Source organism: Typopeltis vanoorti, chromosome 22, assembly GCF_054136105.1.
Source record: "Typopeltis vanoorti isolate ZY-2024b chromosome 22, IOZ_Tvanoo_1.0, whole genome shotgun sequence".
Lineage (NCBI taxonomy): Eukaryota > Metazoa > Arthropoda > Arachnida > Uropygi > Thelyphonidae > Typopeltis > Typopeltis vanoorti.
Genome location: NC_143570.1, coordinates 84,809,668 through 84,824,563, shown reverse-complemented (window position 1 = coordinate 84,824,563; position 14,896 = coordinate 84,809,668). Strand labels below are relative to the sequence as shown.

Sequence of the window (14,896 nt, the reverse complement as noted above, 5' to 3'; positions counted from 1 at the left end):
CACTAGGGGAAGATAAAACTGTAATTTTTTTATTGTGCACAAAGGCAACAATAAAAAAATAAAATAAAAAAGTAAAAGTGGAATGATTAGACAAAGCCTAAAGTTCGAGGAAGAATGCTTGCTATGGATACTAGAAGGTAGCCATAGTTGTAGGAAATGTAATTTTAAGGTCTCCTACTTTGCATCTTATGAAATTTCATTTCACTTGATTGTTATAAACGACTTACTTACTCTCATTAACTGCAAACCCTATGTAGAATGTGCTATCATCATGTGCTGATGATAGCACATTCCACTCATCCTACTCATATGACTAAGCCTTGCAGTGTTCAAACATCTGATGCTTCAAGATCTGTGATAAGTGCTCTAAACTAATTTCCACAGTATCCTTGATTGGGATGAAAATAACCTCGTCAATTTCAATGTTTCCAAAACAGTTTTTTTTTTTTTTTTTGCAAGAACCTTGGATATTCTCTACTTCCTTTTTGATAATGCTCAACTCAAACAGCTGAGTTGACTTTCTAATCATTAATAGAACTTCTAATCTTTTCATCCCCAAAATGCATTTAATGAAAGATGAGCAAGTGGCGTTGTATGGCGACTCCATTATTAAAGGTGTGCTAGAGGATAGACAAGGTATGTTTTCCAGGCGGTAAAATGAATAGAGTGACTGAGGCATTGGATATGAGGCAGGAGCAAGCAAAAGAGCTAATATTATTAATTGGTACAAAAGATTTGAGAGAGGACAAACATAGTGAGTCAGAATGGATATCAGGAGGCTGCTTGGAAGGATAAAAGAGAATAGTGTGAAAGGAAGGGTAGTCAGTGTTGCCTAGGTATGACTGTGGTGAAATAAGGCAGAGAGCAAGGATTATGAATGATATGCTGGCTGAAATGTGTGAGGAGATGAGTGTACAGTTTGTTAATGTGTGGAATGAATATGACGAATGAAGTGAGCTGTATGGGAGCGATGGACTGCATTTGAGTGGTTATGGTGTGAGCCACTTGGAGAGACTGTTGCTGGAAGGTAGAGAAGTGAATAGAGAGAATGAATCAAATCGAGAGGGGGGAGTGATGTGGAAGAGCAGGAGAGTAAGACAGGAGAGACTGAAGAGGTAAATATGAATGGGGAAGAAGTGAGTGGTATGAGTATAGAAAATGAGAGAATGGGTGTGCAAGAGGAGCAGGGAAACAGGGAGGATCAGAGTGGACAGGGGTACACATCGTGAGAAAGGTGGATGCTCCAAGAGGAGGTGAGAGCATGTGTAGGCAGGAAAGGAATGGGATCAAGAGGAAACAGTTGAAATTGAAAAGGGTTCTAAAATGAAGAAGCAAAATGGGAAATGGCCCCAGTCGAGCATGGAGAGATCACATCGAGTAAGTGGTATCAGTGGAACTAGCTGTAAATCCAGAAATGAGCTGTTGTGTTTGTATACAAATGCTAAAAGTATAAGAAACAAGGCAGATGAAATGGTTGCACTAATTGCATCTGTTCACCCAAAGATTGTCGGAATAAGTGAGACATGGTTGGAAGAGAATGATATCCTGACAGGAATAGAGATGGAAGAGTATGATGTGTTTCGTGAGGATAGAAGGGGTAAAAAGGGAGGGGGAGTGCTATTGATGATAGAGAAAGAGTTATGTCCATACAAAGTAGAGATGCAAAACGGAAATAGTGCCAGAGGTTTTGAGGCAGTATGGTGTGAGATAGAGGTGAATAGAATCAAATATGTGGTGGGATGTTGTTATAGACCAGGTAACGTGGATGGTGGTGATAGTGAAATGCATAGTCAAATTAGCCAAGCAAATAAGAAAAGGGTGATCATTATGGGTGATTTTAATTATGGCAATATAGAAAGGAATGATGAGATAGCAACTGGAAGTAAAGAAAATGCGTTTCTTGAGTTTTTGAGGGATAACTACCTCAGACAGTATGTAACAGAGGGCACAAGAGGATTAAGGGTCTTGGATTTGGTCATCTCATCAGAGGATGTAATTATAAATGAGGTGTCAAATCATCCACCAATTGGTGAGAGTGACCATGAGGTGATTCTCTGGGTAATTGCCAGCAGTGCAAGGACCTCTGTGAGAAAAGGGTATATGTGGAACTGCAAGGTAGGTGATTTTGAAGCGCTCAGGAGACAGCTTGCAGGTGTAGCATGGAATGAGGAGTTGGCTGGAAAAGAGAGCAATGCAACTTGGGGGATTTTCAAAAACTATCTAGTACATGCAATGTCTAAATGTATTCCAAGGGTGAGAATGTTAAATAACATAGGTGTGAGATGGATGAATAAAGAGAGATTAAGCATGCAATACAGAGAAAAAGGGCATTATGGAGGCAGCATAAGAGAAGTGAAAATAACCAATTTCATGAGGTCTACAAAGACCAGGCAAAGGAGGGTGACTTGGTTGGTGAGAGTAGCTAAAGAGAGGTATGAACAGCAGTTAGCTAATGAAGCCAAAAAGAATCCTAGGGAGTTCTTTCGATATGTAGCCAGCAAAAGAAAGAATAATTATGAAAGGATGACATTGATTGGAGAAAATTGTATAAAGACAGCTGTTGGAGAATGTGTGGTGGAGATACTTAATGATCAGTTCATAAAGATCTTTCAATCTTGTGAATGTGACTTCATGCAGAGATTGAGAGCAGTTGATGATGGGAAGGAGAGAGAGACTGTAAGTGAGCAAGGGGTGTTTGGGGAGTTGAGTAAACTAGATGTAAATAAGGCTGTGGGACTTGATAATATATCACTGCATATTCTGAAGGACTGTGCCAGAGAGTTGACACCTGCTTTGACATATTTTTTTAATACGAGTCTTACACTTGGTCAAGTTCCTAAGGCGTGGAAGGAGGGCAAGATTGTGCCACTTCATAAAGGAGGTGATCGAACTCAAGCATCAAACTATAGGCCTATCTGTGTGTCAGGTGTTGTGGTTAAGTTGTTGGAGAAGCTTGTGAGAACTAGGACCCAGAGTTGGGTTGACAACAATGGTATTGTCTTTAATGGACAGTATGGATTTGCTAAAGGGAGGTCATGTTTTATAATCTACCTACTTATTACAATAAAGTGACTGCTTCCTTGGACAGAGGAGAAGGATACACAGTAAAATACTTGGATTTCGCAAAGGCTTTTGATAGAACACCTCATGATAAGTTGACAGTCAAACTAGAGCAGATGGGGTTGGATATTAGATTAGTGCATTGGACTGGAGACTGGCTATCTGATAGGTATCAACAAGTTGTGTATGGGGCGGTGCGATATCCAGGGAAAGGAAAGTCGCTAGTGGAGTGCCTCGTGGGTCTGTTTTAGGACCATTACTGTTTAACTTGTATATTAATGATATTGGCAAAGATTTGGATAGAGATATTCAGTTGTTTGCAGATGATGCAAGTTGGGATGAACCATAAAGAGTAGTGAAGATGTTGTGGCCTTACAAGACGACTTGAATAAATTGAGTGATTGGGCACGGAAATGGGGATGCGAGTTCAATGTTGCAAAATGCAAGGTTTTAAAATTTGGAAAACCAAGATGGGATGCAGAATTTATTGTTGGGGGTAGAGGAAATAAGAGATCTGGGGGTGATAGTGGATAAGGATCTAAAATTTAGGGGACACATCGCCAAAATTGTGAAGACAACACAAAGGTTTCTGGGAATGAGGCAGAGGACACTGACGTGTAGAAGTAGGGAGATTCTTGTTCCATTGTATAAGGCTTTGATTAGGCCACACATGGACTATTGTGCCCAGATTTGGTCACCGGGTTTTCAGAAGGATGAAGAGATGTTGGAAAGGGTCCAAAGGCGACTGACTAAGGTAGTTTCTGACCTCTGGAATGTCGAGTATGAGGAAAGATTGAGAAGATGTAATTTGCAGAGTCTGGTGGACAGGAGGAAGAGGGGAGATATGATAGAGACCTACAAGTTGGTAAGGGGTTGTTATAGGATCAATGGTGGAGAAGTTCTACGGAGAATAGTGGGAGATCAGAGGAGAACCAGAGGTCATCCCTGAAAACTGTATAAAGAGGGTGTGAGTAGGGGAGTGAGAGGCAGGTTTTTTCATGCAGAGTTGTGAATGATTGGAATGCCTTGCCTGAGAGTGTGGTGTATGCAAGGAGTTTGAGTGTGTTTAAGACACGATATGATGAGATGTGTGTGTGTGATAAAAAGACCTCCCAGATGAGTCTTTGACTCCATGAGGTCTTGGATTAATAATAATAATAATAAACTTACACTTTGCCACATTAAACTGACATCTATTCTTCTTTGTCCAGTCTGCCAATCTATCCAAATAATTCTGCAAAATTTTGATATCATCTGTATTAACTATTACTCTACCCAACTTTGCATTATCAGCAAATAACTGAACAATTCCTCTCAGATCCTTTCCTATAATTGTTACTGAACAAATTAAACACTAGTAGTCCTAGAACAGAACCCTGCTACATGCCACTAGTCACAGATCTTCTGGACTCTACTCCTGAATAAACTACTCTTTGATATCTCTCCATCAACCACTCTCCTATCCATCTTACCCACTCCATATCCATCCCCATGTGCTGCAGTGTACTGATTAGAATTCCATGTGGTATCCCGTCAAAGTCCTTTGCAAAGTCCAGCAGTATCACTGTTAACCCATTACTTTTATCCAACTCAGCTGTCATATTATAAAACGTGAGCAAGTTACTGAAGCATGACCTAACCTTCACAAAACCATGCTGTCCCCATACAGTAAGTTGGTCAGGAGTTACTCTATAAATGTGAAGGAGATTTTTCATGGAGTAGAGGAAGGCAAGGGTGGAACCAGAGATCATCCTTGGAAGCAGTATAAGAAGGACGAGCAGAGGAATGAGAACCAGGTTCTTTGTATGGAGGGTGATTGCTGAGTGAAATGCACTACATGAAAGTGTGGTAAATGCAGAAACTGCAAATGGGTTTGAGGTGTGGTTACATGATCTTTTTGTATGAGAGATTATGGACCTCTTGTGATGAGTTCATCGACTCCATGGAGGTCAGATGCTAACAATAATAATAATGTTACCTCTTCATCTTCTATCTATCAAGGTTAATTTATCCCCATAAAATAATGGTGACCAAATCTGAACACAATAACCCAGATGTGATGTGATCAGGGCTTTACACAATGACATCATTCTTCTATACCTATTGATCAACATCCTCAGTATTGCAGAAGTTCTCTGGATTATCATCACTATCTTTGTGATATGTTCCCTAAACTTTCTATCAGTCATCAACCCAAGATCCTTTTGCCTGTTCTGCTTCCTCTAATATAGGTTCGAACAGAGTATGCAGCCTTCCATCATTAGATCCCAAATTTCAAGACCTTACACTTAGGCATATTAAATACAATTTCATCTCAATGAACCTGAAATACAATATTTTAATATAAAGTTTGTGATAGTGATGAGTCTGCTGACTACTTGGAGAGTGCAATAATAATAAATAACTAGACAGTCACTTACACCCTGGTAGAGATCTGTATCCACATATTCTGTATTATTCTGGAAAAAAGAAAAAAAAAGTTACTTAACAAAATTAAAACTTTTTCACTTGGCTGTGCTACCAATTACATATTTGGTTTAATCCTTTATCCAAGTGTAAGCAAACAAAGTTTGTGCCCGAAATATTTTCAGGACTAGGGCAACTCGTAATAAAGGTGGTATAAGTTCTGATCACTTGACTTGCCTTAGTATTCCATAATGCAAAGCACATACAGGTGGACCACCTCTGGGTCTAGCTCCCACTGATGAGACCCCAATAAAGGTCGAAATTTGGAAATTATGGAAAGGATCACTACCGTCTGGGTAGTGATCCTTTCCATAATGCATAGCATTATACATACCCAAAAGGATATGTGCTTTGCATTATGGGATACCAAGGCAAGTGATCAGAACTTATACCACATTTACCACGAGTTGCCCCAGCCCTGAAAATATTTCAGGTGCAAACTTTGTTTGCTTACACTGGGATAAAGGATTAAACCAAATATGTAATTGATAACAAAATTAAAGTTCAAAATTAGGAAATAGATTCATTTTATGAAATTTACATTCAAGAGGCTTAAAGAATACTATGACAGTCCAATCTAAATAAATTAAAATTTTTTAAACCAAAATAGGTCTTATTTGCTAGAGTTAACTTTCTTTTTTAAGGTTCTGCTTAGATTATGACAAAATGGGTGCAGAAAGAAATGAATAACAGTAGTCAGATGGAAATAGACTGATTATTTCAACAACACCAGCAAGGTATGTAATGAAGGAAGGTAGAATCTCAGAAGATGAAGATAACCATAAGCATGCTAGAGTTCTGTTTTTGGGCACCTACTGCTCAACTTATTTCTAATGAGTTAGATAATGAGTTATCATAGAGTATTATATTCCTATCCTCACATTTCTGAATTCTGTCTTCAACCAACTTTTCCAATACCTTAACCACAACTCCCAAGATACTAATTCACCTATAATTTGCTACCTCTGTCTTGGAACCTCCTTTATGTAGCAGGACTCTCTTACCTGCTTTCCTTTTTAATGTGACCATCAATGCTGAGACTTAAAACAGTTTGGTTACAGACCCTGCCATTTCTCCATAGCATGCGAGGTGATCTATCTATCTTTTTATGTGGCTTCCACCCACAAAAGGTTTTTCGTAAATCTGTGGTACATTTATATCATGGTGGATGAAGGATTTTTTTTTACTGTTATTATTAATTTTATATATTTTTGCATTTTTATTTATTTTTTGTATAGTCCAAAAATCTGGTTCTAGAGACCAAACGTGGAACTTCTCAAGCTGATTCGGGCCTCCAATAAGCAGGCAGTGGTCTCACACTGGGCGATGGAATTCATCTCTCACCTAAAGACAATTACAAACATTCATGTCCACAGTGGGAATTGAACCCCACAGTCTGTTGGAGAGCATATATGTTAACCATTCAGTGTGAATATGGCTGTATTCACATTGAGATTTCTTAATATCTTCAGCACCTCCATTTCCTGTACTTCTGTTACAGTCACAGCACTATCTCCAATTGGATGACACAATACATGTTCACAATGTGATTATTCAGAAATGCAACTATTTTTCTAACTCATCTTCCCTTTGTGTTAGGCTCAAGTGGCCTATTCAATCACAGCCAAGTAACTTGGCTTCTTAGAAACTACTATGAAGTAGTCAATCCTATCTGCAGTGTCCACTATGGCCATAAACTGCACGTGTTCTTCAGCTTATCTTCAGTTGTAATGTGAAACCTGAGCTCCATACAGACAGGTATGGCACTATCTTATGAAACCAATATAAAGCTACAGGTTATAATGCACTTTTGTCTGTAAACTGAGTATTCTCCTGGCCAGTTTGCTAGATGCAGGATGAAAAACCCAATCTTCAGCTGAAAAGTTGTGATGAGGTTCTTTGCTTCCTAGATGGGACTTGAATGGATGTGCAATGAAGTTAACAGAATTCAAGATATGTATGGAAGAGGGAAAATTATGAAAATGAATAATATTGGTATAAAAGAGGTAATGAAAAACCCATGACTACTGTTGTATGGTGATTCAATTATTAAAGGTGTGGTGGACGAGAGGACGTACAAAGTTTGTTTTCCTGGAGGTAGAATGAGTACAGTGATTGAGGCACTGGATATGAGAAGTAAGAAAGCAAAAGAGTTGGTAGTTGTAATAGGTACAAATGACTTGACTGGAAACAAAGAACACATCAGATTGGATATCAGGAGGTTGTTGAGATGGATAAAAGAGAATAGTTTGATAGGAAAGGTAGTAAGCGTATTGCCCAGGTATGATGAGGTGGAGAGCAAGGATTATGAACGATGTTAGCGAAAACGTGTAAGGGGAAAGGAGTGAAGTTTGTTAATGTGTGGAATGAGTTTGAAGGCCAAAGTGAACTATATAGGAGCAGTGGACTGCATTTGAGTGATTTTGGTGTGAGTCACTTGGAGAGAGAGACTGCTGCTCTCAGGTAGAGAAGTGAATGCAGAGAATGAATCTGAACAAGTGGGAAGTGATGTGGAAGAACAGGAGAGATTGAAGAGGTGGTTGTGAATGAAGAAGTGAGTTACATGAGTATAGAGAATGAGAGAACAGGTGTGCAAGAGAGATAGAGAGAGAGAGGGAAATGAGAAGTCTCAGGGTGGACATATGGTACGAGAAAGGAAGATGCTCCAAGAGGATGTGAATGCATGTGCAGACAAAAAAGGGAAGCGGATGACCTGGGATCAAGAGAAAAACTGTTGTATTTGAAGAAGGTTATAAGATGAATAAGGAGAAAAAGAAATGGCTCAAATTAAGCAGAAAGAGGACACAACAAATAAGTGGTATCAGTGGAACTAGCTATAGATCCAGGAATGGGCTGCTACGTTTGTATACAAATGCTAGTAGTGTAAAAACAAGGCAAATGAAATGATTGCATTAATTGAATGTGTTCACCCAAGAATTGTTGGAATAAATGAGATATGTTTGGATGAGGATGACATCCTGACAGGTATGGAGATGGGATGGTATGATGTGTTTTGTGAAGATAGAAAAGATAAAAAGGGAAGGGGAGTGATATTGATGATAGAAAAAGAGTTATGTCCATATGAAGTAGAGATGCAAGATGGAAATAGTGCCAGTGGTTTTGAGACAGTATGATGTGATACAAAGATGAATAGAATGAAATAGTTGGATGTTGTTATAGACCTGGTAATGTAGATGGTAGTGACCATGAAATGTATTCATATAATCAAATTACCCAAGCAATAAGAAAAGGGTGATCATTATGGGCAATTTTAATTATGGTAATAAAGAATAGGATGATGAGGTAACAACTGGAAGTAAAGAAAATCATTCAGGGACAACTACCTCAGACAGTATGTAACAGAGGACACATGAGGAGTGAGGTTCTTGGATTTGATCATCTCATCAGAGGAGGTAATTATAAATCAGGTGTCAAATCGCACTCTAGTTGGTGAGAGTGACCATGAAGTGATTACTTGGGTAGTGGTGGTTGCCAGAAGTGTGAGGACCTCCGTGAGGAAAGGGTCTATGTAGAACTACAAGGCTGGTGATTATGAGAAGCTCAGAACACATGGAATGATGAGTTAGCTAGAAAGGAGATCAATGCAGCTTGGGGGGGGAGATATTCAAGAACTATTTAGTAGAAGCAATATCTAAATGCATTCCAAGTGTCACAAGGTTAAATGAGATAGGTGTGAAATGGATGAATAAAAAGATTAAGCATGTGATAGAGAGAAAAAATACATTATGGAGGCAGTATAAGGAGTAATAAGGGGCTGGTTTTATCAATAGGCAATTGCCTAGGGGTGCTAAGCTTCGGGGCACCAGATTTTGCTACATAGTTTGGGGAAAAAATATATAGAGATAATGAATAGGGGTGCCTAAATTTTCTTTGCCTAGGGGCATCACATACTCTCAGACTGGCTCCGAGTAATAATAATCAATTCCATAAGGATTACAAAGAACAGGAAGGCGGGTGACTTGGTTGCTAAGAGTAGCAAAAGGCTAAGTATGAGCAGCAGTTAGCTAATGAAGACAAAAAAGAATCCTAGGGATATATAGCCAGCAAAAAAAAAAAAAAGATTATGGAAGGATTACATTGATTGGAGAAAATGGTATAAGAGCAACTGCTGTGGAAGATATAGTCGAGATACTTAATGAGCAGTTCATAAAGGTCTTTCATTCTTGTGAATGTGTCATGGAAAGTTTGAGAGCAGCTGATGAGGAGGAGAGATTCACCATAAGTAAACAAGAGGTATATGGGGAAGTGAGCAAACATGATGTTAACAAGGCTGTAGGATTTGATAATATATCACCACTTATTTTGAAGAAATGTGCCAGGGAGTTGGCATTTGCCTTGACATATTTTTTTTAATATCAGTATTGCACTGGGTTGAGTTCCAAAGGAGTGGAAGGAGGGCAAGATTGTGCCGCTTCATAAGGGAAGTGATAGAACTCGAGCATCAATTATAGGCTTATCTGTGTGTCAGATGTTGTTGTTAAGGTGTTGGAGAAGCTGGCGAGAACTAGGATCCAGAACTGGGATGACAACAATAGTATTATCTTTGATGGATAGCACATGGATTTGCTAAAGGGAGGTCATGTTAAAGTAATCTACTTGCTTATTACAATAAGGTGATGGCTTCATTAGACAGAGGAGAGGGATACATAGTAGTATACTTACATTTCACAAAGACTTTCGATAGATTACCTCATGATAATTTGATAGTCAAGCCAGAGCAGATGGAGTTGGATATCAGATTAGTGCACTGGATCGGAAACTGGCTATCTGATAGGTACCAGCAAGTTGTGTATGGGAAGCAATATCCTGGAAGAGGAGAGTCACTAGTAGTGTGCCTTAGAGATCTGTTTTAGGACCATTGCTGTTTAACTTGTATATTAATGATATTGGCAAATTTGGAAGGGGGGTATTCAGTGGTTTGCAAATGATGCAAAGTTGGGATGAACTATGAAGCATAGAGAAGATGTTGTAGCCTTACAAGAAGACGTGAATAGATTGAGTGAATAGTATGGAATGGGGATGCCAGTTCAATGTTGCAAAATGTAAGGTTTTAAAATTTGGTAAACAAAGATGGGATGTAGAACTGAAGCTTGGTGAGGATATATTGTTGGAGGTGAAGAAAATAAGAGATCTTGGGGTGATAGTGGATAAGAATCTGAAATTTAGGAAACACATTGCCAAAATTATGAGAACAACACAAAAGAATTTTGGGAATGATGCAGAGGACACTAACTTGTGTGGAGATGTGTAAGGAGATTCCTGTTCCATTATATAAGGCTCTGATTAAGCCATACATAGACTACTTTTCTTTTAGTGTTGCACAGTGATCAGCATTCATTTTAGAGATTATGGACTTTATAACTGTGTTATAAATGTTATAAATAACTATTTTAATTTCCTGACATTCAACCTTCATATGAAGGTCATCATCTGGAGTATATACAAATATAGGACAAGCTGAGTTACATTTCACACAGTAAGCTAAAGAAACAATGATTTGATCACCGGTTATTCTACTGGCATGACCTCTAGTGAACAACAACAAAAAAAAAAAAAAAACACAGATAAAATTACAAATTAATTAATTATTTAGAAACTACATCAAAACTAAATTCTATTTAAGATAACATGAGAGAAACATTCTTTCTTATACACAGTTTTCTTACAGTAACAATGATGTCCTATTTTTAACATTAAAATTGTTATATTAGATTTAGGATTCTGGATTATCTATAGTCCTGCTTATAATTAACTCTTAGTGAGAAAGGTTCTGTAGATAGAATATGTGCCTTCCATATGCTTGGGATTTTTACACCATCATTATTGTTCAGATTGGGATGATTGATAAGAATCTCACAGGCTTCCTTAAATTTGTGTTCATACCATTTTTGGTATGATGTAAACAACTGGTGCTTTTCCAGTCAATTCTATGTAAAGTGTTCAGGGCATGATCAGAAAGGCCAGCTTCACGATAGTTATTATATTTAATGTGTCGTTTATGTTCCTTTTGTCTGATAGGAATCGTGGGTCCTGTTTCCCCTATATATGGTAGATTACAGGTGCAATAAATACTGTATACTCCTTCCAGGGTGGGCCAGAGGACTTTGGATGAGTTGAGTAAGCCTTTTAATTTTGCAGGAGGTTTAAAGGTAGCCTTGAGGTTGTATTTCTGTAGTATTCTGTTTATTTTATCTGATGTCCCTTTAATATAAGGAATGGTTATAATTTTCTTGTAGTCTGGTTTATCTTTCTTTTTTATTGAAGTCTTGTAGAGAATTTTGTTAATAGTGTTTGGGCTGTAACCATTTTTTAGAAAAGTATTGCTGATAACTTTAAATTCATCTTTCAGCGCTTGTTCATCGGAGCAGATCTTCCAAGCCCTGTTTTTTTAGAGTATTAATGAGACCTAGTTTTTGTGTTGGGTGGTGGTAGGAGTTTATGTGTATATATTGGCCAGTGTGTGTTGGTTTCTGGTAAACAGTGAAGGAAAGACTGCCAGAAGGAAGATGTGTGACAAGTGTATCTAGAAACAGAAATGCGTTCTGTTTTTCAATCTCAATTGTGAACTGTATGCGTTTATGTTGTTTGTTTGGGTGGCTAAGGAAAGTGTCTGGTTAGTGTCTGGCAGCCTTGTCCTTATATACAAATATACAAGGACAAGCTGAATTACATTTCACACAGTAAGCTAAAGAAACAATGATTTGATCACCAGTTATTCTACTGGCATGACCTCTAGTGAACAACAAAAAAAATACAGATAAAATTACAAATGAATTAATTCTTTAGAAACTACATCAAAGCTAAATTCTGTTTAAGGTAACATGAGAGAAACATTCTTTCTTATAGATAGTTTTCTTACAGTAACAATGATGTCCTATTTCGAAAGTCACGAAAGTCTGGTTTAGATACGTTGACGATGTTTTCGAGATCTGGCCCCTTGGCCGCCTGTAAGAAAACTATCTATAAGAAAGAATGTTTCTCTCTTGTTATCTTAAATAGAATTTAGCTTTGATGTAGTTTCTAAATAATTAATTTGTAATTTTATCTGTATTTTTTTTTTTTTTTTTTTTTTTTTGTTCACTAAAGGTCATTCCAGTAGAATAACCGGGGATCAAATCATTGTTTCTTTAGCTTACCTGTGAAATGTAACTCAGCTTGTCCTTGTATATTTGTATATACTCCAGATGATGACCTTAATATGAAGGTTGAAGCATCATGAAATTAAAATAGTCATTTATAGCACGGTTGTAAAGTTCATAATTTCTAAAAAAAAAAAATAAATAATAAAATGCATACATGGACTACTGTGCACAGATTTGGTCACCCGGATTTCAAAAGGACGAAGAGATGTTGGAAAGAGTCCAGAGGCGACTGACTAATGTAGTTATTGATCTCTAGAATGTGGAATAAGAGGAAAAGTTGAGAAGATGCAATTTACAGAGTAATAGGAGGAGGAGGAATGAATGCTAGAGACCTACAAGTTAGTAAGGGGTTTATATAGGATCAATGTTGAAGAGGTTTTACAGAAAATGGTGAGTGATCAAGAAAAAACCAGCAGTCATCCCTGAAATATATATAAGGAGGGTGTGAGCAGAGGCGTGAGAAGCAGATTATGGATGATGAATGTCTTGCCTGAGAGGGTGGTGTCTACAGAGAATTTGAGTGTGTTTAAGGTGCGGTACAATGAGTTGTGTGTATGACAAAAGACCTCTTAGACCTTAGGGTAATAATAAATTATGATTTGGTCACCCAGGTTTCTTGGGGGATCAGAAGGTCTTAGAGAGGCTTCTGAGAGGAGTTACCAAGCTGTAGATAGACCGATTAGTTGAATGCTCGCTAAGAGGATTGGCTGAAGATGTGTGGGTTGCAAAGTTTAGTTGATAGGAGGAAAAGAGGGGAACATGATAGATACTTGTAAGATATTAAAGAATTTTTATAAAATTGGCACAAAGGAAAATTTTCAATACATGACTAATAGAGAGAGAACTATAGGTCATCTGTTGAAGGTCTAAGAGTGTGGTTAATAAGGCTGTGCAGACTAGATTTTTGCATGGAGAGTTGCGAATGAGTGGAATAGATTGCCAGAATTAGTTGCGAGTGTCCTGACAATAAATGAGTTCAAGGCGAGTTTTGATAATAAAAGTTAGTGTGGGACTCTCAATTGTAATTGGGTCTACAGACTCCAAATAGATAATAATTATTATTATTAATAATTATAGTATTATTTAAAATTAAGTGGATATTGAATACCACATTTTTGAATATTTTACGTAATTTTGAATATTTTACTTCGCCGAAGTGAAGCCTCATTTCAGTAATAATAATTATTATTATTATAAATTAAAAGATGAATGTACTAAACATTATTTCATTAAATTCAGTTAAGGAGTCCTGCTATCAATATTAGAAACCACTATGCAATGATAACAATTCAAATGACACAGATCTATTGCCATATTGGAAATTTTTTAGCTATGTGGCCAGTAGGAGGAGAAATGATTGTGGAAGAATGACGTTGTGGGATAAAAACGGGAATAGAGTGACTGATGCAGGGAACATAGTGGAATTGTTCAATGAACACTTTATTGGTGCATTTCATCCTGGAGTAAATTTTAATACTAGAGGAATAGAGCAGGTTTAAAGGTGCAGGAGGAGAGCATGTTTCAAATACTGAATATTCTGGATGTCAGTAAAGCGGTGGGACTGGATGGTATTTCACGAGTTTTGAGAGAATGTGCTAAAGAACTGACAGCTCTTTTGACTTGGCTTTTCAATGAAAGTCTGGCTTCGGCAAAGGTGCCCAGGCAGGAATGGAAGGAAGGTAAGATAGTGCCATTGCATAAGGGTGGAAGCAGACTGGAAGTGTCTAATTATAGGCCAGTTTGTGTGTCATCAGTAGTTGTTAAGATCTTGGAGAAATTAGTTAGGGACTGTACACAACATTAGGCAAATGAGGGTAATATTATCTGTGAAAGTCAACATGGATTTGTGAAGGGGTGCTCTTGTTTTAGTAATATGCTAGCCTTTTATAATAAAGTTACAAGAGCAGTAGATGAGGGAAAGGCATATACTGCCATTTTCTTGGATTTAGCAAAAGGCATTTGACAGGGTTCCACATGATAAGCTGATATTTAAGTTGGAACACATGGGTCTGAATGACAGGTTGGTCAACTGGATTCAGGATTGGCTGGGCTGTCCGATAGGTATCAGAGTTGTGTATGGTGGAGCAGTTTCAAGGAAGCAGAGAGTTACAAGTGGGGTCCAAGTACTGGGACCTATATTGTTTAACCTTTATATTAATGACACTGTCAGTGGATTACTTAACTTATACTTAATCCTCTTCACTCCA

At 37.8% G+C, this 14,896-nt stretch overlaps 1 protein-coding gene across 1 annotated transcript in view; it reads right to left on the bottom strand.

Annotated features, from left to right (window-relative positions):
- The window catches only part of LOC150094535 (natural resistance-associated macrophage protein 2-like), a 169,756-nt gene that overhangs the window by 102,198 nt on the left and 52,662 nt on the right, over window positions 1-14,896 (bottom strand). The window contains exon 10 of the mRNA XM_090412089.1: window positions 5,481-5,519. Within this exon, the coding sequence (XP_090268215.1) occupies window positions 5,481-5,519 (39 nt within the window). The remainder of the gene's footprint in view (window positions 1-5,480; window positions 5,520-14,896) is intronic.